The sequence below is a fragment of the Pseudorca crassidens genome, chromosome 5, assembly GCF_039906515.1.
Source record: "Pseudorca crassidens isolate mPseCra1 chromosome 5, mPseCra1.hap1, whole genome shotgun sequence".
Taxonomy (NCBI): domain Eukaryota; kingdom Metazoa; phylum Chordata; class Mammalia; order Artiodactyla; family Delphinidae; genus Pseudorca; species Pseudorca crassidens.
Window position 1 is genome coordinate 145,865,099 of NC_090300.1, and position 23,566 is coordinate 145,888,664.

Genomic DNA, 23,566 nt, shown 5'->3' on the forward strand with positions numbered 1-23,566 from the left:
GGGGGTACCACCCCAGATATGGAGCTGCAGTGGCGGGGGAGGGGTCGTTGGAGCGGCCATCTCTCCTTTAGTTCTCACGCTCCTACGTGGCAGAGTGATGCCCAACAAGGAAAAAAGTGCCCCTCCACCCTCCCCCCCCCCCCCAGACGCCTCCCCTGGCCCTCCTTGGCCCGGCACTGCAGGCTTTGAGGTGGCAGTTCTGGAGGGGGACCCCCGCTGACTGACCGCAGGGGGCCCGGGGTCGCTGGCCCAGGCCCCGCGAGTTTCCGAACTCGGCGCCTCCGGGGCCGGGGCGGACCCTCGGCACCAGCCAGGCCAGGGGCGCGGGCAGCGCGAGGAACCGGACTGCCTAGAACTGGGGCAGCCGCGCCGCACAGGAGCAAAACAAGAGCACGCGCACCTGCCGGCTCCGCCCCGCCCCTGCGCGCCGGCCAATCGCGGGTCGCGGGCGGGGCCGGCGCGGGCGGGTCGTGGGCGGGGCCGGGGCCACAGCTGCGGCCGGAGCCGGAGCCAGAGCCACAGTCCGCGCCCGGCGCAGCCGCCGAGCCTAGGGCGAGCGCGCCTCTTGCCCGCCGCCCGTCCCCGCTGCCCGCAGCCTCGTCCCCACCGCCGCCGCCCCCGGGGCATGGCCTGTCTGACGGCCGCTTTCTCGGTCGGCACCGCCATGGTGAGTGAGCGCATCCTTTGGCCCCGGGGCTTGGTTCTGTTCTCTAGGAGAATAAGAAACGCACAAAGACCCGCACCCGCACCCTGACACCTGTCCCCCGAGCCCCGGGAGAGGCGCCCGCCTCCCATCGCCCCCCGCCCTAGCTACCTGGCTCCTCGGGATGCCCCTTGCAGCCGAGGATGCGGGGAAGGCGGAGGGGCCAGGAGAGGCAGGGAGGAAGGAGGCCAGCAGCCCCACAAGTGTACTGATGGCCTTGACCTCGTCTGCCTCCGAGTGAGGGGCCTGGGGCCTGGGGACCCGGAGTGTACTGGGGCGGGGCGGCAGCCCGGGCCAGAGGGAAAGGGGGCCCCATCCCTCTGCCGGCGCGTGCGGCCAGAGCCTGGGGAGCGGGCGCCTCTCGCGCTACTCTCCGGAGCACCGGCACTGTCTGGGGGAACAAAAGAGAGAGGCGGTGGAGAGCCGGGGCCCGTGCTGCCCCTTCGCCCTCGGGGACAGCCTCTCCCGGACCTGCTCAGGAGGGGGCGGCGGAGTCATGGGGAGGCAGATGAGGGCCGAGCCTGGGTACCTCTGGCCACATTTCTGCACCCTGTAGAGAGAATAGGGTGGAGACAGAGGCACGCATCTCACTTTTCCCAAGGGTGCCAGCTCCCTAGGGGTACCACCGGCTGCAGGCGCATTCTTTGCTAGACACTATTACAGTAAGTGCTATTCCTCTGAGTGGTCAAGAGTCTCCTCTTGCCCCTTTAACATATCTCCATAAAGTCACATTAGGAAAAAAAAACAAACTAACCATCGTCTCACCCATCCTAGGGCCCTTCATTTCTATGCCTAGCACGCCAACAGTGCAGTTAGGTACCTCTGGACCGATTTCAGGTCATCTAAAGTACAAGTAGAAAGCATTCCGTATTCCAAGCCCTCTCGCCCTCCCTATCCATCCCCCTTCTATCCTTTGTCTATGTATTTACTATCCTGCTAGTCACTTCCCTTGAGCTGTAACCCCACCGTGCACATCGGTTTTCACCTCCACCCCTCGCCTTTATTTCATTTTTAGCATCCCGTATTTGAAGTCAGCAGGGCTCAGCAGGATTTGACCGACAGTTACCTCTTGCCTTGAGCTCAAGAAAAAAAAAAAAAAAAAGAAGAAGTAGCCGGGTTTCTGCGCATGCTCTGCTCTGACAACTGCATCCTATGATTCCAAACAGGTTACTGTAGAACATACCGAGCCTCGGCAGCTCATTATATAATGATTTTGTGTAAACCGATACAGTGGGGCCTCGGACACATTAAGGAGGTTGGTAGAGCAGGAAAGAGCCAGGGGCAGGGGGACCCACAGGCCGGGTCCCATCTCTGGGCATGTTCTGCCTCTATGACTTAGCTTCTTACATATAAGAGGGATCAAAAACTGAAAGAGGCAGTCCCCTCCTCATGACATTTGCTTTTATCTGGTTGCATGTTTGGGTAACACTTGGCCATTCTTCATTTTACCCGTGTTCATTTCTTTGGGATTCCTAAATGACGGTGGTAATGGAAAATGAAGGAGGTTAGTATTGTTAGTTGTGGGTAAAGAAAGTTTCAGGTCGTGGAGACACTGGGTAACTAACTCTTGAAGCCCTTTCAAGACTGCAGAAGTAGCTCATACACGTGGGACAATAATGAATCAGAATGTTTTAAGGTACAGGTGTTTTTATGTCAAGATATTTTGGATGTTACGTTATGGTTGGAGACAGCCCCAGAACTCAGGTGTTTCGTTCGTGTGGAGGTGCTAATGGCTGAGCTCATTTTTTCAGAGAATGTTGTTCTGTGTGAAAACCATTCTCCCTGAAAACCTTGTGCTTTTTTGTTTTTAATTTTAAAAATTCTACCCAAGTCATAAACAGAGCCCTGGGGAGGTACCCAGCATCCTAAACTTTGCTCTGCGGTCCAGCCCGGGGCTGGCTGCCAGGTGTGAGTCTGGAGAAGGTGCCTTGGAGGATGGAAGAAGCACCCACATGGTGTTTCAGAGTCCCTGAGCTGGGCTGGGCGGGGCAGGCAAGGGCTCCCAATGGGGACTGGTATTTGGGGCTGTTGGAAGCCAGATTTTGGAGACAATGAGGTTGGCATTCTGAGTGACCAGGCCAGTGACACCTACCCTTTGCTTAGTTAAGGGCGTGACGTTTGGGTTCTTTTCCCTTAGGCGGTGGTCTTGAGGATTCTGGACCAGTACGTTCTCCTCTAATGTGCCCAGGGTCCCAGGGAGGGATCTGCCCTTCAACTGCAGGGTCTGCTGGTCTAGGTGGGCACCATAGCTGGCAGCAGTGAGAGTGCACGCCTGGAGCCTGTGAGTTCCTCTTGGCTTTCCTCCCTTCCCCAAGATGCTGTGGGGCAAGTTTCTATCTCCAACTGGACTTCCCTGGGTAAAGAGAGTGAAGCAGCCTCACAATGGCTCAGGGGCTCTCTGACCATTAGAGACCCTCCCCAGCTAAACAAGCATCTCAATATATTAGCATTCAAACTGAAATCAGTGCCCAAGAAAATATTCCTAACAACAGCGGGCAGGAACAGTCCAAACAGGGTCTCCTCTGCATTCCACACCTGTGAATGGACTCACTAGTACTTACCATTTATTATGCAGCACAAATTGTGTGTGGAAGAGGAGGTCAAAGACAATGCTTCAGCGAGATAGGGAAGCGAACAAAGAAAGGGAAAGAATGGGGAGGGAGGATGTATTTCATCTTTAATGAACTCAGGAGGCTGAGGACAAGCTAGCTGTAACCTACATCACCGGCGGCTCTCATCTGAGGATGTGTTTCCAGAGAGCTGGTCTATTTTGGAGTGAGAGCCACTGCCACCCATCAGATAGGATTTCAGATAGAATTTTATTAATTGGACACCCATGGCGGAAAAGTGGGTGATGGCATGCACCGCTTTGGTGTCGGTTGCTTTGGGGGTAGGGTTGTGTGGTCCCCCATTCTCTTGTGGATTTCCCTGCAAGGGGCGGGGGCTGGGGTGACCCAGGGTCCACTACAGCTTTGCCTACAGAAAGCCAAGCAACGTCCCGGCGCTGCTGGGGACTGTTTGGGAGGACCTGTGCAGGCAGGGAAGCTGCAGAGAGCTGGACCCCAGTTTGGCTACTCCTTAACGGTGGGGTCTCAGGCAGGTGAGGTGGTCTCCTCGTGAAACGGAGCGGCAGAGGGTCATACCCCACCCGGCCCCGGCCCCCGGAGAGCTGTGGAGACAGAGGAGGAGTAACCTGTGCAGTCTGGAGTTTAATGAGCGCAGTAATTGTGCATTGCTGCACGAATAGCCGCTACTGTTCATAATTGCTTACCTACTCCGCGGGAGGTATTAATGCAAAACTGTAAATAGTAAGTACGGGCCTCTCTCGCTCCCAAATCAGTTTACTCCCCCAGCTTTGTCCCACTGGCCCGTCCACTTGTCTCCCTCCCCACTGCCCCCCGCTGGTGAAGGCCACGCACCCTCCCCACTGCAGGCAGCTGCAGGAGACGTTCTCTCCGGCTCGCTGGTCTGCTACTTCCGCCTTGAGATGCCTCCGCGGCCCGCAGAGACCTCGGGATAAAGTGCACATCCCTTAACAAGCTTTGCAAGCCCTCCACCGTGCGGACCCCGTGGGCCTCGCTAGTCCCACCTTGTTCCAAAAGCCCCTCCCGCCTTCCCCAGATCAGAGCTCCAGACCCTGAATTACAGATCTCCAGCTGTTCCTCTGTCTTGCTGCCGAGCCTTTGCACGTGCTATTCCCTCGCAGGGAATGTCGGTCGTGAACGAGCACCCCTTCCCCACCCCACCTCGCTAAGCTCACCTCACAGTTTATTTCCTCAGAAACACCGTGTATCCCCACCCAGGGCCCCCACTGCATTGCGTGACCCTCGTGGGTCCCTGCATCATCTTGTTCTAGCTCTTGCCCCTTGGCATTGAAATCGTTTGCGGCCCAGTCTTGGACCTGAGCGAGCTGAGGCCACAGGCTACGTCTGTCTGGCTGACTGCTGATGCCCAGGGCTTTATCTGGGCTGTGAGTGAGTGAGTGAGTGAGAGGATAGATAGGCTTGGAATCTAGACAGGCAAGTCAGACCCTCATCATAATCCAGGTCTGGCATCTGCTCCAGCTGGCAGGTGGGTGGAGTCATGGCCGTTCGTCCCTGTATTCGTGTAGGTTTCATTAAAAAGGGAAGACCCGACCTGTCCCTGGGCTTCCTCAGGGGTTGACGCAAGTGGTGGGTGCTGGGGGAGGGTGTGGATGGTCCAAGGTGGCTGGAGGTGGAGGGGGCCACGCCCTGGGGAGGGGCTTCTGGAAGCTCCCGCCCCCAACTGAAGACAGAGCAATTGGCTCTCCCGGCGTTAGGGCCAGTGCCCCGGCAGGACGCGGGTCTGGAAGTAGACGTCTCACCTTTCCAGGTGGAGGTGAGGATGGACTTTTGGGACCAGGCCTGGAGCTGTCTCACCCATTGTTCTGTCCACTACCCACCCCCCACCCCCCAGCAAAGCCAGGATTTGGTGTTTCCAGGGCCCCTGTGGAGTCAAACGGGGTTATAACCCTGGGACAGCAGCTCGTGTTCCCCAAGAGCAAGACAGGTGGGCCCAGGGATGGCATTTGGTGCTGCTCTGGGTGCTAGAGCTGCAGGTGCACGAAGCCAAGAGCCTGCTGAACTGGGGCAGGGCCTCCCGTTGATCCTGCAAGGGGCGCCGACGCAGAAGGCACCTGACAAGCCCGGATGCAGAGGCCACGCCCTGCAGCGCCCTCCCGGGAGCGGGAGAGGCTCGTGCTCAGCCCAGGCTCTGAGGAGGCCCGTTGTCAGGCTAAGACAAACCTCCCCAATTATGCGGAGGATGCACGAACATACTCCTGCTTGTGTTTGAAGCATTTCTCATGCTCGGCGCCAGCGGCAAACCAAGATTAATTTTGTCAGAGTTTTACTCCGCACTTTAATTTTTAGCCACAGAATGTTATAGTCAGTGAGCTAAGTTTTGATACGGTTAAGCTTTCCAGAGGTAGGAGATGCCTGGGAGGTGTGTGTGTTGTGTGTCTTTTTCTTAAACAGCAAAGCAACATTTTCAAACAGCACAAGAACCGGAAGCCCCTGTGCCCACATCTCCCCATCCCCCATTTGTGTTTTAAAGATTCAGAACCTCCAAATCGTCCAAGATTTCCACGATGGAAATCATGTGGAATAATAATAATGGAAATCCTCTTCAAGGATGCGGTCACGTACCCTCAAGAGGCCACTCTAAGGCGGGGGAGGGCTTGTTTCGGTCACTAGAGTTGCTGGAGTTTATAAGGGTGTTTATGGATGACGCACTCTCTGGTTTTGTTTTAGCCTTTTGTTAGGAACAATAACGATCAAAAAGCCATCAACTTTAAAGAAATACCTCACAAGCTGTGGAAAAATAACAGTATGATGTTATTTAGAACAAACAGCAGTATGGCGGCGTCTCCCCAGTCCTACGGCCATCAGAAGGGCCTGAATTATCAAAGGTGGCTGTCCACGGGCTCTCGAGATCAGGCTGACTGCCTGCAACAGTACGGAGGAGTGTCGCCAGAGGCCACGCTTTGGGCACTGTGGAATGTTCTGTCTTGATTCAAGAGGCAGCTAGAAAAAGCACAGCGCATGGTTCATCCACCCCAGGGTTCTTCTGTGTTTTGGAGGTGCCTAAAGCATATTGACTTGTCCAGCCGTTGCCAAGCCATTAGCAAGAATATTCCTTTCTTTGCTTAAAGACCTTTGGTTCTTGGCTTATCTGTAACAGTTCAAAGGACTCCCGATGGAATCTCGAAAAGCCAGTGTAGCTATGTATTAGGTATCCAGGTGATGCAGTGGAAGAGGCAACCGTTTTTCAAGATGACTCACACTGGGATCACTTCTGCCCCTCACTTGATCGTAGAGCTCAGAGCAAGTTCCTTAACATAGTCTGTGCCTCAGTTTCCTTGTCTGTATCCCAGAGAAAAACAAATCAACCTTTCGAACACTTCAGTGCCATTATGAAGGTACAGTGAGAGAGGAGAGCTGTAAGGGATTGGGAAGATTTACAAGGGAAACACAAAGGCCATCTCCTACCAACCCCGTCGGTCCAAGTGGTATCGCTGCTCTCGAGAAACGTTTATGAGGTTACGCCAGGAAGGGACTAAAAGAGCTCATTGTAAAGCTTTTTCAGTTGTGCGTTTCTTAGCAGCCTCATGCATTTTTATGGGATTTTTTAGTGAGTGGACTGCAGGCAGATAATTTTTAGGGTGGCTGGTGTCTCATTCTTTGAGACAGGTGATGTATTTATCAGTTTTGTGATTAGATGTTAGGATTCCTAGATAAGACGGTAGATCATAGTTTATCTTTAGCATGTTTTTAGTAGAAGAGTAAGTGAGGGCCGGGGAGGAGGAATTCCTGTAGGTGAGCATCCTTCCTGTGACACTGAGGGCACCATGGAGGGTGAGAAGCACTGATCGATGACTCTGACTGATCGATGGCCCTGAGCCTGATGGTGAGTCCCTGTGGTCCTTCCCGTGGTGTAACTTATACCTCCTCTTGGTGCTTTTCCTCCCCATCTTTCTAGAATGGCAGCAGTCACTCTGCAGCAATGACAGAGCCCAAGTCAGTGTGCGTCTCTGTGGACGAGGTGGTCTCCAGCAGCAGGGAGGTGACAGAGATGGAGCTGCTGAACGGACTTTTGAAGAAAGAGGATAACAGTCTCACAGAGGCCCAGCGCCTCTCCTCCCTGCCGCGGAGGGCAGCTGTGAACATCGAATTCAAGGACCTTTCCTACTCGGTCCCAGAAGGTCCCTGGTGGAGGAGGAAAGGTAGGGCGGGGGCATCCAGAGGCGCGGCACCTCGGAGGAAGGAACAGGTTGTTTGGGAGGATCTGGGTCTGGAAGCTGGGAGGCTGATTCTCTTTCCAGACTCTGGCTCTGCTGTGGCCAATGCATGTAATTGCTTTATGCCTGATTTTTCCTCACTTACGATATGAACAGATCAGATTAGATGACTCAAGATTCACAGCGTTTGTTGGTTTTTTTTTGACTGAAGTATAGTTGATTTACAACGTTGTGTTAGTTTCAGGTGTACAGCAAAGTGATTCAGTGATACATATATATATATATATGTATATATATATATACGTATATATATATATATATGCACTTTTCCAGATTCTTTTCCATTATAGGTTATTACAAGATATTGAATATAGTTCCCTGTGCTATACAGTAGGTCCTTGTTGTTTATCCATTTTATATATAGTCGTGTGTATCTGTTAATCCCAAACTCCTAATTTATCCGCCCCTCCTTTCCCCTTTGGTAACCATAAGTTTTCTACGTCTGTGAGTCACACGCTGGTTCTTAAGCTCTGATCTGATCACACAGTTTGACCACGGTCCATGTGTGCCAGTTTCCTGTCTGCACTCGGAGGGTCCTCTTTACCGGATGCCGTTAATGTTAGTCTTTCGAGATAGGACTGTTTTTTTTTAATGTTTCAGAGCAAAGTGGAAGCCAGGTGTTTCCTCCCAAGCTTGACGTGTTGAAAAGTAACAAGTGACCTACAGTAACCTCTCTGGAAACCAGACGTGTATGTTTACAGATCTTGAAAGGACTGTCTCATGGGGGTCGTTGGTGGGCTATCCATAAAAACAGAAGAGAGGGCAGAGCAGGTGGGACTCGGAGGTCTCGGGAGAGCCACGCCCCCAGGAGTTTGCCGCCAGCCTGTTGCATGTTAATGGGAATTGATGACTGACGGTGTTCTGAGTTTTCTTAGCAACGTGGATGCTCCCTTGCCAGCTCTAGGTTTTCAAAGTGTGTGGAGTTAATGCCTCCCTGGGTTGGTATTTCTTTCTCGAGCCCGACCGACTTCTTCCCGTGGAACTCACTCCGTGTCCCCCGCTGCCCCATGCACCCTCCATGTATCCATCTTTGGCGGGGGGGTGACTTGGAGAGGACGTGCTACACATCACCCAGAAACAGTGGTCCTCAGTTTCTGATGAATCATTGAAAACAACTTGAAAATCTATGAGGAATTTGCAACAAAGTGACTCAGGTACCCCCGGAATATCCTGGAATGTTGGGGTTGTTTAGAGCTCTCAACTTAAATCTAGATTCAATCCTTCTTCGTTTTTGAAGGAGACCCACCAAGACTCACTTGTTTACTTTGCATCTTTCTGCCCCTTATTGCCTTCATTTTGCTTCCTACTCTCTTGACGTGAAGCAGTTGAGACGGTTGGCGTGGGCACCCTGGAATTCCTTAGAGCCATGATTTTAGAACCTTGATTGCCTGGTGCCTGGGACCTTTGAGCCGAGCTGGTTGTGGGATGATTTTGTGTCTGTTTGCACCAATGGGAACAGATCCCAAACCTCCCCAGCGGCTGATACCGTCGCATTGTTATCTGAGACTCAACGTCTTCAGAGTGTGCCAGCCTGTTCTGTTAACAAAGAAATTCTGTGAGAGGCTCAGGGTCGGGCCCATTTGGTTGAGTCTCTTGAAATTTCGACATAAGATTCCAGCCTTTTCCTTCTCCACTTGAACAAAGATTTTACCGAAACAATGCACTGGGCGACCAGGAGGGTGTCGTGAGGTTTTGACCTGCTGTGTCTCTATAGACAAACTGCGGCAGACCTGTGGGCCACGTGGGCAGGTTTCTGTCCACGTGTTACGTGTGGCCTTAGAAACGTGGTCATGATGCTGAAAACGCTTGGGTGGGTATCCTCGCAGGTGAAGGCTTGAGATGCAGAAATGCACATGTTTGAAAACCATGGCAGAATCTTGGTTTGAAATCCAACCCTGCAGGTGTTCACTTGGGGCTGGCAGGTGAAGAATATCATTTCCTGGTCAGGTGTGCGGCTTGCCCACCCTCTGTTCTCTACGTATTAGAACTGGTCACACTGATTGTCAACAGTGATGGCCTCTTAATTAATGAGGGAGGAGCCGCTACCGTCCATGGCCGGTGGCCTCCTAGGAAGCCCCGCCCAGATGGCTGCCGGATAAACACTTGCCCTGCAGTAACCTGTGTGGGCTCAAGCGGGGAGGAGTAGAAAGTGGGCCCCCGGGACCTGCCTGTGAGTCAGAGATGGCTAGGGCTGGAGAGGAAGTCGGCACCGTCAGCCTGGTGTGTCCAGGTGTTTGGTTTCTCAGCCAACGAGGCCTGACTTCTCTGTCTGGCTTCCTCCTGGCCTCTTTCTTCACCCCAGTGCCTGTGTCCACTTCCCTCTCTGTGCCCCTTCTCCCGTGCAGCCCCATCGTTTCTTTTGTTCTTGGTACCCTCGCAGTTCAGAATTTAGATTGTTTATCACTCCCGCATAACTCGAGGGTGTGGGATACTCGTCCACATTCTCACTGAATAGAAAGGAAGCCACGTGTGAAGGGCTTGCCCGAGCCTGAGCTGGGAGCTAGGCCGGGGGCTGGGTGGTGGTTTCCGAAGCTTGGGCACCGGGCAGCGCCTGGCGCAGGGCCTCAGGGTGCCAGGGTCCCCACGGCCATAGGGAAGCTGTGCTCCTTCTCCAGGCTTGGCGCCCACAGACGCTGCCGAGCTGGCAAGCGTTCCCCTTTTCTCTTGGTGGTAGTTTTAGGTTTCACGTCGCCTCTGTGTGATGCCCAGCGTGATGCCAAGTGTGACCAAACTTTGGGGCAGGAGCTTATGCTCTTACTTCTCTGACCATATTCTGTTTTTCTGTCTGTATCAAGTCAATAGTCTTTTGTTTTTTTAAAAATTCAACTTTATGTGCTGAGCTCATTGTAATGCCCACAGTGAAGTGTGCAGTGAAGGACAAAGGAGCCTGAGGGCTGGAGTGATTCGCTCAAGGTCGGAGCCAGCAAGGTCCGCCACCCAGCCATCGGATTCCTAGTTCAGGCTTCTTTCCATCTCGAAGACACTGGGCCACTCCAGTAAACTCTAGGAAAGCCGTTTTCTCCCAGAACGTGGTGCTACCACACACACTCAACACAGAATGCTGTAGCCAAGCCTGGCACTGGGATTAGAATAATACTAAAAACTCCTACACAGTTATTTTAAAGAAAGAAGACGGAGAAAGAGAGCTTCATAACCCTTAGTAGAAGGGTCGTAAGTGACTCCATAGCAGCATTTTGAAGAAGGCAAAGTCAGGCGCTGATGCTTTCTAATTCTTGAGCTTGACAATTGCCAGACATTGACTTCAGCGTCTAAGAAAACAACTTGTATTTTCAATTCTAGCTCCATTTTCACCATATGATTAATGATGGCTTGAGAGGAAAATCTGGATCGTATAATAGATTCCTAGTAGACAACATAATTGTGAAAGGAACTGTTCTCAGGAGAAAAAAAGTACACCCCAAGGATGATTTCCCTGGCTTCTGATACAGTGATTACTTTCCCTCAAGGAATTCACTCACATAGCCTAAGTTGATGGGACAGATGATTTGGAACAATGTGGACTCTGGTGCCGTTACACAAACTATTGTGTCGAGGGACGTAGGGGAACAATCCGGTTTGATTGTCCTCACTCACCCCAGTGTGACTCATTTTTGAAAGCGGCTTTTGCTTCCTGGATGGCAGACACTGCGTTGGCGTTGGTAACATTTAGGACCCCTTGTTAAGAAGAGAACCCACATTGTGAAATGCTGAGGTGGAGCGGAGAAAATTCTGCACTCAGACAGCACTCTCTGGCTTTCAGAGCTCGTCCACACGGTGGAGTTAAGGGGGTACTCTGGGTCGTCTGTCCCCCAAGGAGACTGGAGCCATTTGCATTTATACAATTCAAGCAGCCCTTTGGTCCAGTTGGCGCAGGGGCCAATTCTGTCCTTTCAATGTGTGGAGTACACGAGGTTCAGAGATAGATCCCAGGTCACAGGAGCAGGGGAGAGGGGACGTGAAGGCAGGTCTGGGGGGCTTGAGGCTACAGGACCTGACAAGACACCTAGCAAACATCCGGCCCTGATGTGAGCACACAACGGGACCATTATGGCACGGATGTGTCTCACCCCATTTTACAAAACCACTGGGGGTGGCCTTGACTGTTACCTCTGACTCATTTCCCCTTTAATCGGCCTGCTTGGATGTCAGTCACCTCTGCCTTTCACAAGGACCCACAAAGAGGTTTCCTAATCCCATGGGGAGGCTTGGCTGTCCTGTCTCCTCCCCAGGAAGGTGAGGCTGGCATGTACGGCATGCTTTGCGCAAACAGGTGACATGATTCTTAGAAATGAAATAACGCCTCCCAAGATTACCTCGTGGGTTGAGAACAAAAGTCACATCTGAGGGTTTGGAGAGTTTTCTTTACTCTTCCCCAGCCCAGCTGGGGCCTCACCACAGTAACACTCCGATGGAATGGGACAGCACCTCCTACTTTGAAGCCGGACCCTCCAGCCTCATCCTTGCCAAATGCCAGGATGGAGTTAAATATTCTAGGCAGCCCCACATCAGATTATCTGTATTGGTTTGCTTCTGAGCTATAAAAATGCATTTGAACACCCTTCTCAAATTGAAGTTTGCTTCCTCTTAATTTCCATGGCCATTGCACAAGGCCTGCGCTGACAGGCTGGCTAAAACGAGTACAATGTGCCATTAAAATCCCTTTCAGCGGGCTTCCCTGGTGGCGCAGTGGTTGGGAGTCCGCCTGCCGATGCAGGGGACGCGGGTTCGCGCCCTGTTCCGGGAAGATCCCGCATGCCGCGGAGCGGCTGGGCCCGTGAGCCATGGCCGCTGAGCCTGCGCGTCCGGAGCCTGTGCTCCGCAACGGGAGAGACCACAGCAGTGAGAGGCCCGCGTACCGCAAAAAAATAAAAAAAATAAAAAATAAATTCCCTTTCAGCGATTCCATTAAGGGAAGACTGGATTCCAACCCAGCGCTGGGAGACTTGATCCAACCGACTGGGACAGTGGTGGGGAGGGAAGCCCAGAGAAAGGGAGAATCTAGAAATCCCAGAGTAGAGAGGGGGCTCCAGAGGGGGAGCTGCTCAAGTGCAAAGGCGGGTTTCTCTTCCCCAAGCATGAATGAATTACTTTTGTACTTCTTGGAAACTATCGTGCTAAGGTGGGCTTTCTCTGGGGTGCAAAAGAAATGGCTTTTGCTGCTCTTCCTTTGTCTTTATTTGAGGCTGTGACGGTCTTATAGTGCAGTGTGGCAAACCTAAACCTTGCTTGCCAGAGCTCCCTGCCTGAGGCTGGGGCTTTACACCAGGAGCCCAATGACCCCAGGTCACCTTGGTGAATGCAGATGGCTGGAGACCTCCTCCCATCCCCTCCCGGGCCAGTTCTTAGGCTCTCAGTGGCTTCCTCTCAGGCCCATTTGGTGATGAGGTCTTCTGGAATAGTTCTGTACCTCCGTCTTACATGCTCCAAAAGAGGCTTTGAAAAACTGTGGAGGATGAGCTGACTCTCAGGACAGACGGATGTAGCGTGACCATGTACAAAACCAAAAGGGTTTGCTAGTTTACAGCAGAACTGGAACATCCAAGGGGTCTAGGCGCCCCTTCTCCAGCCAGCCCCTTCTCTCCCTTGGAGCACACTGCACGGAAGCCAAACCGTCACCAGTTGGGACCTGGAATCAGGGGTGCGTGATTCAAGTGTGGCTCGATCAGGTTCAACAGCCCCTGTAGACACGGCACAAGTGGCCCCGTCGACACCGGCTCTTCTCCTTTGCGTCACTGTCAGGCCACCCCCGTCGCCTTCCGATCGGCAACGCACGGTAACACGTTGCTGTTTTTCCAGAGAGAGTGCCTGGTCTGGAGCCATCTGGTCTCTTCAGTGTGACTTTGCAGGACTGTGATCTGCTCAGTGGGGGGTTGGTGTCACTATCACTTTCAAGGACATTCTTGCGACACTCATTTTCACTTGCTGGGGGGGGGGTGCCCTCCTGCCTTCCTTTAACACCCCCAAATATGCTGACACCTTGAAAACTTCACATGCAGGAACTAACGTCCCCTCTTGTAAACTGGAACCGAATCCATCAAGGCCAAGAAATAACACAGGGTGACATTCTGCTGAGCACGAAACCATTTCTTTTGTCTATAAATTGGCAGGAGAAAACGTTTAGTAACCATACACCTGCTCTTTTTGAGTTCCGTTGTAGAATCAACAGATTTGCTTATTTAAGGAACAAAGGTAACCACGTGGGTCAGATTAAAAAACATTTGGAAAGACTGAACCGTACAAACCAGGGGTTTGTAGAATGGAGGTACATGCGCTATAAAACCCTTGCTGATGGAGTTCCAAAACCTCTATAGGAACGCTTACATTCAAGTGAAATATCTCTGATACTGAGTGGTTTTGCCCCTAATTTGAGAAAAGGCGTCAAGAGGAGTTTTCAGAATGAAGGATGGAGGCTGATGCACCTGCAGGGACCCGGCCTGACCCACAGCCCTTAGTTTCACTTCTCACTTTGTCAGCTGTGTTGTCGTTAGTCACCTTTGTGCTTGTGGGGTAAACGGCATTCGGTGTCAAAACTGAGACATGCCAGAGTGATTTCAAGACTGTGATGATGTCCAGCTGAGACCTATATTTAGAGCCTGAATCCTGGAGCCCAAAGGGTCCTGGGAGCTCCCTCATCTGACCTCTCACGCGTGGAGCAGTCCCTCTCGCCCCGTGACAACGGGCGGCCAGCCTGTCTGGGCAGCAGCCAGACCCTGACATCCCTCTGCGTGGCCAGGTCCATGTTTGCACAACTCTCATTCTTAGAATTCTGTCTGTTGAGCTGAAATCTCAATTCGAGTCATGTTCGTTTGTTGATCCAAGTTCTGCTTTTTGGAATTCTGCAGAACATGTACAATCTTGGTCTTGAAATGAGCTCACCAATTGGGAGGAGAAAAGCCTAACCATGTACAAAACAGGTACATCAAGATCCAGGGCTACCTGGAAAGGAGGAAATAAGAAGCCTGTGGTTTGTGGAGGAGATGAGGCTGGAGTCCTGCTTTGGGAGCAGGTACCACAGTGGCATCCTTGGGGGCAGGGCAGTGAGCAGGGGCCCCTGCTGGAATGTTCTTGGTTTTGGTTGTGAACTGGTAAGGGTGGAGATCAACGGAAAAACAGAACCTGAGTGACTGTTTCTGTTTCTTTTACTGTCATAAGGTGAGCTGATGCACTCAGACAAAAAAGTCCCTCGCCTTGATAGCTCCACTGCCTATCTTGAAAGCGAAACTTTTAGCAGGAATATTATGGGATTTCTCAGTTTTTATTTCTTCCCTCCCACTTTTTTGGCGGGAGAAGTGTCTGGGTTTTTTAAATTAAAAATAACTGTTTACTAAGCAAATGCTGTTTGCTTTAGCACACTGTCTCATTATGTGTTCCCCGGAAAGCCATTATCAGTGTGGACATTACCCAGGAGAAAAGGAGGCTTAGAAGGAGGCAGATCTCAGGTTCAGGCTTAGACCGCAAGTCCTAACGACCTGCCTCTCAACAAGCTCCACTGAGAACACTTCTCCCCTTTGTCATTTCGCAGGTCCACGTAAGATAAGTTGTTTTTCTCACCTTTTCTTTGCGGATGACAAACACAACCCCAGACCCTGGCGGCAGCAGGGGTGCCACAAAAGCCCTTCTCATCTGCTGGGGCAGGGGACCCCCAGATTTCCTTCATGAGCTGGGCTGGGGCGAGTTCTGGCTTCCATCGTGAATCAGAACTCCGTCCAGCTGGCTGGGGTCTGTGCAGGGAGCCTCTGCTCGCCCTGCCTCTCCAGGACGGGGTTATCAGCCCCCCTGTCGTCCACCCCTACGTTCCTTCCAAGGGCGACCGGACCGGCTTGTCTCGAAGGAGCGAATTCATTCTGGCCAGGCCCACCTCCCGCCCGCCGAGACGGCTCTTCCGCCGGCTTTAAAAATGGAGTAAAAACCCATCTCTTTTCTTGGCCGGGGCGGACGCTGACTCTGCAGGCATGGGGCCCAGGGCGACGTTTGCGCTGTCCCAGCCAATCGGCAGGGACATACCTGCTTTCAGATATAGATCTGGCTGAGGGTCCGGCAGAGGCTCCCCGGAGGTTTTCGTGCTCCTCGGGAATCCTAAATTTTCAATAGTTGAAAGATAAGAGCACGGCCAGCCTAGCTGCGGGCCGGGCAGGTGCGCCCCGCTGCGCGTGCGCAGTGGCCGCCGGCCGCCGCCACCGCCGCCGCCGCCCGCGCCGGGGTTACTACCGGTCAACGCTCGCGGGTAACCTCGGCGGCGCCGCGCGATTGGCTGCGCGCCGGGCGCTGTTGCTAAGCGCGAGCAGAGGACGCCGAGCTCCTAGGTCCGGATGCTGCGGCCCCTCCGAGCGCCTACCCCCGACTGGGGCGCCCTGTGCACAGCGGACCCCCGGGCATGCGTTCCCCACTGCTCCAGCCCAGATCCGTCGAACGCCTGGACCCAGAAAGTGGGAGCACCTTTCCAGTAGCCTAATTTTGCTCTGGAGGCATCACTAAAATGTATCTGAGGAATGGAGACATTTCTTACCCAGTGATTATTATTTTGATGTCTCTAAGCATACTTGGGAAACTTCACTGGAATAGGAGTAGCACATAGATATTTAGAAAGGCTGTCCTCAGGAAAACGGCTGGCGTCCTGGGCAGTGTCTCAGTCCTTATCGCGTTCATCAGAATGGGGAGGCTTCATGAATTTTCCAGACTTCTATTTAAAGTGGCAAGCGGGGCCATTAGGTCAGGTGCATGCGTTTCCTGTGAGACAACCGAAACCTGAATCCTCAGGAAATGTTGTTTTGCTTTGTTTTAGGTTCTCCCTGTGGGTGAAGTAACGAGAGGCAGGGCCTCCCAGTTTGGGCCAAGCAGATGAAGCAGTCAGCGTTTACAAATGACCAGGGTGGATTTTGGAATCCTGGAATTCCCTTAGGAATCTGAGTGGCAGGTTCAGTAAGTGGGCTGGAATCCAGTGTCACGCTGCAAGGCTGCCGCTTCCCTGATCCCTGCTGACTCACTTCCGTCCTGGGTGTGTTGGCGAGGCTTAGAGAAATAGCAGCTGAACTTCAGGTGTGCTTCCCGTAGCATCCAGTACACATCGTGTGTGCGCACGCGCGCGCGCGTGTGTGTGTGTGTGTGTGTGTGTGTGTGTGTGAATCCATACATGCGATCATAAATATAAACATGATTTCTACAAGTTGGGCTCCGTTCCAGCGCCTCAAAGGCCTGGGGTGCCTTGATGGAACTGGGGGTACCATGCTTTGCCTGTCCCTGGGAACCAGGGTCTTCCCTAGACACCCGCCGGTCTGGTTCCTATGGGCTGAATTTAGGTGAATTATGAAACGTTCAATGCCGCCATTCATATGGCTCCTGATCAAACACAAGGAGACCGGGAGCTAATGATTGTTCTTATGAGAACCGTCTTGGGTTTTACTTGGTTCCTTATTTGATTTTGTGATTGTACAGTTGACATAAACCTACCTAGAAAGTATGGTTCTCAAATCTCTGAGACTCACTGACCTGAAGGTTGGATACAGGAATCAGAGATGGTGGTGGGTAACTTCTACACATAAATTCCCTCTTGTGTTTTCCCGAGGTGCGGCTGGTGAGGTGGGTGAAAAACCTTCGGAAAAAAGAAGGAAGTGCACATTTATGATAGCCGAGACGTTCCATTGCTATAAACAATAACAGTGCTCATTGCCAACCCAAGCACAGACTATACCCGAAAGCTGGTTGAAAAGTGGGGACCGCTTACATTTAGTTTCACATTTCATGAGAGTCCCCATTGAGACCTGGAGAGGAAGCTTGTGGGTTTCCTGTTTCTAAGACCTGCATGTCAGCCTGTCCAGAACATGGTCATGTCCTAAATGGTATGAGAGGGCGCGGTCTAATCACGGGCTTCTGGTCTACCCTGTAAGTTGTCAGAAATGTGCTTTATGCCTTGGTCCAAACCCCACACCCTTTTCTCGTCTCTGATTTTTGTCTGGCTTAGAGAGGAAGATGACGACTGTCCTCTTGTCCCTTCGTCTCTTCTTAAGAGTGTTCTTAGTTTCAGGATTGGATATGTCTCTAGCAGGTGCCTAGCCTGGCCGGAAGTCTCTCTGTGGGCCCTTTCCTCCTTGTCTCCTTTCTCTGCAGCCACTCTGCATGTGCCAGCCAGGTGGACCGCCTGCTGCAGAAGGGGCTGCTTACCCAGTACCTGTGTGTTCTCTGCCTGGGCCACACCCTCTGCCAGGAAGCCTCCCTGCCTCCCCAAGCTGGGGGAAAGCCTGCCCTCATCCATCCTTACCTCCGGGGCCAGGGTCCTTCCTGGGCACCTCCCCACCCCTCTGCCCTACGATCATAGAACTCAATGCATGATTTTATGTGTTTCTTCTTCTGAGCTTCCAAGCAGGGGCTGTGTCCGTCACCCCTCATCTCTGCCACCTACCCCAGGCTTCACTCAGAGTCGGCACCCTCTAGGTGTCTGCCGAATGGATGTATGAAATAACAAAACTCTGCATCACAGTAGAAGAGCATATGCTTTCACCCCAGGAGAGGTCTTAGGAGAAGCGGGGAGGAAAAGCAAGAGCCTGAGGAGATGGACTGTTTCGATCTCCCCTTGCTGTATCAAGCCCGTGCGCCATCTCTGACTAGCCATGTAGGAAGTGGTTTCTAGGTGCTGCTTCCTTGGGGCAGCTCAACCGCTGGCCTCAGCTACAGCATCGTGGATGGGCAGACGGGGTGCCGGGCAGTGGGGAGAGCCTGGATTCTGGGTCAGGCAGCCTGCTCTTGAAGCCTGGCTCCACGTGGTTTGGGGGCCTCGGTTTCTCATCTGCAGAATGGGCCTGGTAAGAGTGCCGGTCTCAGAGGGTCGGAGTGGGGGGAGTGACTGTGACCCACGTGCACACAGTGGGGCTCAATGCTTTTTAGTGTGTGGGTCGAAGGTCTCTGAAGGGTTGGGTTCTTGGCTTCATTAAAGATTTGGCATAATAATAATAATAAAATAATAATAATACAGCTCATGTGCAGTAACTTACCCCGTCTTCCCAGCAACCCTGTGGGAAGGTTTGCTTACCCTTGCCCTGTGGTTCAGAGCAGTTAAGTCCCTTGCGCACTTGTCCAGCAGCACAGTAGTGCCGTCTCTTGCACGGCATCCGGGATCTCTCATCCAAATGCCTGGAGCTTCCTGCCCTCCCAGGGGGAGACAGCTGACAAGCTTCCCGAGGGTTGCTCTGCGAGAGAATTTCTATACTGTTCCTTCTCTACCGTGCCCCTGGGTTTCCTGCTCACGGCAACAATTAGGACTAAATCAACCGAGCGTTTCAGAGATGTGAACAAATGCCTCTTGTCAAGACGCGTGTGCTTTCGTGGACCAGCTAGGTAGAGTTTATTCTATCCGGGAGGTCTTCCAAGAGCTTTAGGTTACCACCCGAGGAGGGTTGCATGGTCCAGACATTTACAAGGAAGCATCTACACTTGTCGTTACTGGATGGAAATTTCCACCGTTGCAACGAAGCTACCCTCAACCTTACACTTTAGGGCTTGGCCTCAGGAGTTGAGGTTTGTGTAGGTTACCTTAGGAGGATGTGAGGTTTTATCAGGTGCCGCACATTTTAGTCTGGTGGCTAGACTTTGACGATTGAACATTAAGTGTGTTGTACCCACTGCTCCAACTGGCAGCCGCGGGGGTGTCGGTGGTGAGCGAGGTCCCAGCGTGGCAGCGGCATGGCCAGCACAGAAGGCTGTTCTTGGATTTGCAGATATTTTATGTGAAATCCCACTGGCTGCAGTTTTGTAGAAAATGTATTTTCCTTCCTTTACAGTCATTCTGAATTAATGTGTACCAAGAAGGAGGTTAAGATGAATTGAATTGTATGTGGGGTTTAGTTAAAATTTTCCTTCTTTCTCTCACTGTTTATTTTAATAAAATGATTCCCCGTCTAGCGCCTTTTAGCAACATGCACTCAGCAGAGAAGGGGGTGGGGCTGGAAACGTGGCCTCCAGACTAAAAGAGTCAGGGTTCAAAACCCGGCTCTACCACTTACCAGCTGGGCAACTGGCTGAGTCACGTAACCTCCCTGTTAGGAGTTATTAATAATAATAGGAGTTATTAATAATAATAATACTTAATAATAATAATACTCAATAATAATAATAATACTTAATAATAATAATTAATAATAATAATACCCATCTTATTGGACCAAATATCTTGATACAGGTGAAGCTCTGTGCCCAACATGCAGCATTTAATAAACAGTAGCTACAGTCCTTATGAATGGTATTATATGGGATATAATAAAATAATAATAGCCTAGAGTCAACAGGATGTTATCATTCTAAAAGTAAGTTGGGGCTTTAGAAATAAAAGGAGTGAAGCTACTGCACAGTTATGGTGAACGTTGACTTAGCTGAGCATTTCCTAGGTGCGAGGGAGGAGGGGAAAGACCTCCCGAGGTCACAGGGCTGTAAGTCTTGTGTTAGAGGGAGGGTCCAGCCCTGTGTACCTGCCTTGGGCTGCGAGGCCCCCCAGTGGGCAGAGGAGGATGGCAGTGGTGTGACCAGCCTTGCCGGCGGCCCCACCGCCTTGTCATTGACGAGGGAACCGCTGCTGGAGAAGCGTGAGCGACACGTTCAGCCTTCCTACGAGGGCCACTAGGACCCCAGGCTCCCCCTCTCTGTCCTGCTTCCTGTCAAAAGATCCTTTGACCTCCCAGGTCCACAGGCATTTTTAATGAACTTGAAACGTTAAAATATTTCCTTCTGTCAACGCTGTGCCCTGCAGCGTTGTCTTCTTCGAGAACGAGGTAGTGTCATGAGAGAGAAATCTGATGAGCTTGGAGGCTGTGGTGTGGGGATCCTGCAGCCAGGGCTCACATCCGGCCCAGATTAAGCCTGCTCTGCGTCTTTGGGGACAGCAGACGGCTGTGACAAGTGGACACCACACTCGCGCACGCAGGGCAGTGCGGGGTGAATCCGCTGCTCTGGGACTTTGTCAGCCTCGCGGGGGTGGGGTGGTCACGTGGGCAGACTTTCCAGCGGGAATCGGGGCCCCGGAGGCCTGTAATGGCCAGGAAGGAGCACGTGGATCTCTGGGAGTTTCGTAACTCTGACGCTCAAGGACTTGCTCTGAGAGCCCTGCCCACGTCCAGACGTGACTGGACTTGGAATGTGAGAGCCGGACGACCTGGCTGGGCCACCAGGTTTCATGAAAACCTGTGCAAAGTGGGCCTTCTTGGTTCACATGACATCCGTGCGCTTGCTGTAGACTGAAGGGGGACACATCAGAGCTGTGTTTCTGGGGGGAGTTTGAAAATCCATAGGGTTTGGTAATGTTATTTGTTACTGTTTGGTAAATGATTCCGTCATATGGAGAAGGCCCCAGGGTGCTTTGGTCACTTTTTTTTTTTTTTTTTGCAGTATGCGGGCCTCTCACTGTTGTGGCCTCTCCCGTTGCGGAGCACAGGCTCCGGACGCGCAGGCTCAGCGGCCATGGCTCACGGGCCCACCCGCTCCGCGGCATGTGGGATCTTCCCGGACCGGGGCACGAACCCGTGTCCCCTGCATCGGCAGGCGGACTCTCAACCACTGCGCTACCAGGGAAGCCCTGGTCACTTTTTTTACAAACGTGCCTGCCATGGACCCTACAGTGGAGCCAGATACCTCCCTAAGGAACGTAGGGCAGTGAGGTTTTCTTTTATTTTGTGCAAAATTATCAAAGCACGTGCTATTCTTACTACTGTATTTGGACTTTCTGCGTTCCCATTAGGGATTAGTGGCTTTTCAAAAACTGTGCTATGAGAGGGGAGGAGGGTGCTGGAGCAATTAAGGGCAGCGATGCCTGGTACCCAGACCCGGATGGTCAATCTGGGGATGGAGAGAAGTGTCGAGAGGTAAGGGGTGAGTTTGCTGCTGGGAGAAGGCCAGCCTCTCTGGGGGCTGTTTCACACGTCACACGTCCACAGCTGCTCTCAGAGCTGGTGAGCGTGTGATGGCCCGGGAGGTGGCCCTTTGGCCAGAAGCTGACGTGGCAGGAGTCCATCACAGTGAGCAGCGGTCCCAAACCGAGTGAGCACCAAATTGGCCCCGGAGGGTGACCGGCCCCCTGCCCTGCCCCGAGGCTCCTCTTTGGGGATCTGAGGCTGGCAAGCCTCGGTGTGTCCAGCAAGTGCTGAGTGACACTGATGCTGGCCCGGGGACCCTGCTCTGAGAGCCGCTGGGGTAGAGCAGAGAAGCTGGCGGCCACTTGAGAACCACACTTGACCTTTTTAAAAGCCGGAGCCGGAAACGGCCCTGCTCACACAGTCAGCTTCCCTGGGGATGAGGGTGGTGGGACAAGGATGCAGACCTTACTTCGTGGGAGATGCAGGGCCAGGCATAGCTTCTGAGCCCCCCAGTCTGTGGACTAAGGGAGCCTGCAGGCCCCTCCCCTCCACAGCGACCTGTAGAAGTTCACTGTCCCTCAAGGCGTCTCTGTGCTTCCAGACGCTGGATAACAGGGCAGGAATGCCTGGATTCAGCAATTTATTTATTTATTCATTTTTGGCCGTGCCTCGCGGCTTGGGGGTCTTAGTTCCCTGACCAGGGATTGAACCCGGGACCTCGGCAGTGAAAGCGCAGAGTCCTAACCACTGGACCACCAGGGAATTCCGAGGATTTAGCAATTTATGCCATTATTTAAGAGAGCACAGATTGTATTTTTATCTTCATCTGATCCAGAGAACCGTGTTCTAGGTACCCATCCCTCTGTGTGTGTGTGTGTGTGTGTGTGTGTGTGTGTGTGTGTGTGTGTGTATTCATGCTTCCTGGTTTGCAGCATCTTCTGTGCAGGATAAAGAAAAAGTTTCCTTCTGCTTATTTGCAAAACCTGGTCAAGCCTCCAAGTAAAGCTGTTTTGATCTCTGTCACTGTCCGACTTATCCCCTGGCCAGTTCCTCTGTGAAATCTGGGGAGAGGGCTGGTGGGAAGGGCTTCGCAGCACTGCCCAGACGGACGGTGGGAGAGTCGTCGGCGGGAGCCAGGTGCGCACAACTCCTCACCTGGCTACCCTGGCTGTTCTCTGTTCTTGTCTGTAAACCTCCTTATTTCTGACTAAAAGAAGAATTGTCCTCTTCTGGCTAAAACCACACAGCAAATAGCAAAATCATTTGCAGAGGCTGGAGCCTGTGGTCAGTCTGGGGTGGGGAGAGCATGGCAGGGGCAGCTGCGGGGCTGCTGGGTGTTTAGGGTGGGGCCTTGGACCTGAGCCTCTCCGTCCCCTCCCGGCGCTGTGTTCTGACGTGAGCCTGTCTGAGCCCTTCTCTCGGTATTTTGTAAGTAGTGATACCGGTCACTGCAGAATAAGGTCAGCATGTCCACAGTCCTCTGCAGCAGCTCCAGGGACCAGATAGGAAGCACGGGCACCTGATGTTGTCACTGATTTGCCAATCACTCGGCGCATCCGAAAGGCCTCCGAAGTCTGTCCTCTCACGCACCGGGTACCCACCGTCTAATGGATGGCATTACCGTACCCTGTGATCCCCACTCTCCTTCTGGCAAAGAACTGGAGCCTCTTCCTCGTCTCCCAGATGGCAGATTCTGAAATGCAGGGATAGTAATTCATGAATTTTAAAAATTCTGCTTGGAGCACGGAGGTGTCCTAGTGGTCGGAGCGTGAGCTCGGTGATCGGAAGCCTTCTTGCCTCTGTGCTGAAGCGAGGGCCTGTTTCCAGGAAGTCCGTTCCCCCGACACAAAAACAACCGACTCTACGAAAAGCTTGGAAAACACCCGCTGAGAGATGACTGTGACCTGCACCCCTGGGGAAGCACCTTCCCTTTTGGGGGTGGTGACCTTAGGCAGAGAAAACCCCAAACCTGCTGGAGGAACTTCAGGTTCAGAGAGAGTCATTCCGGGAGGGGGAGGAGAAACCAGAAATGTGGGCGCCATCGTTTCCCGACTCGCTTGTGGAGGGTGACCTCCAAGGAAGACTACCCCATGCCTAGCAGGTCCCGAATCGCCCAGTCACTGGCCCAGCTCTGCCCTTCAGGTGCCTCCTGAAATTCAGCCCCATCCTAGCAGCTGACTTTCTGGAGTGTGTCCTCCGGGGCTGCCCCTG

At 52.7% G+C, this 23,566-nt stretch overlaps 1 protein-coding gene across 3 annotated transcripts in view; it reads left to right on the top strand.

The window, feature by feature from the left end:
* Window positions 1-509: 509 nt before the first annotated feature.
* The window catches only part of ABCG1 (ATP binding cassette subfamily G member 1), a 60,833-nt gene continuing 37,776 nt past the window's right edge, over window positions 510-23,566 (top strand). For all 3 annotated transcript variants that reach the window (XM_067739557.1, XM_067739558.1, XM_067739559.1), the window contains exons 1-2: window positions 510-667; window positions 7,205-7,448. In XM_067739557.1, the coding sequence (XP_067595658.1) occupies window positions 626-667; window positions 7,205-7,448 (286 nt within the window). In that variant the 5' untranslated portion in view covers window positions 510-625. The remainder of the gene's footprint in view (window positions 668-7,204; window positions 7,449-23,566) is intronic.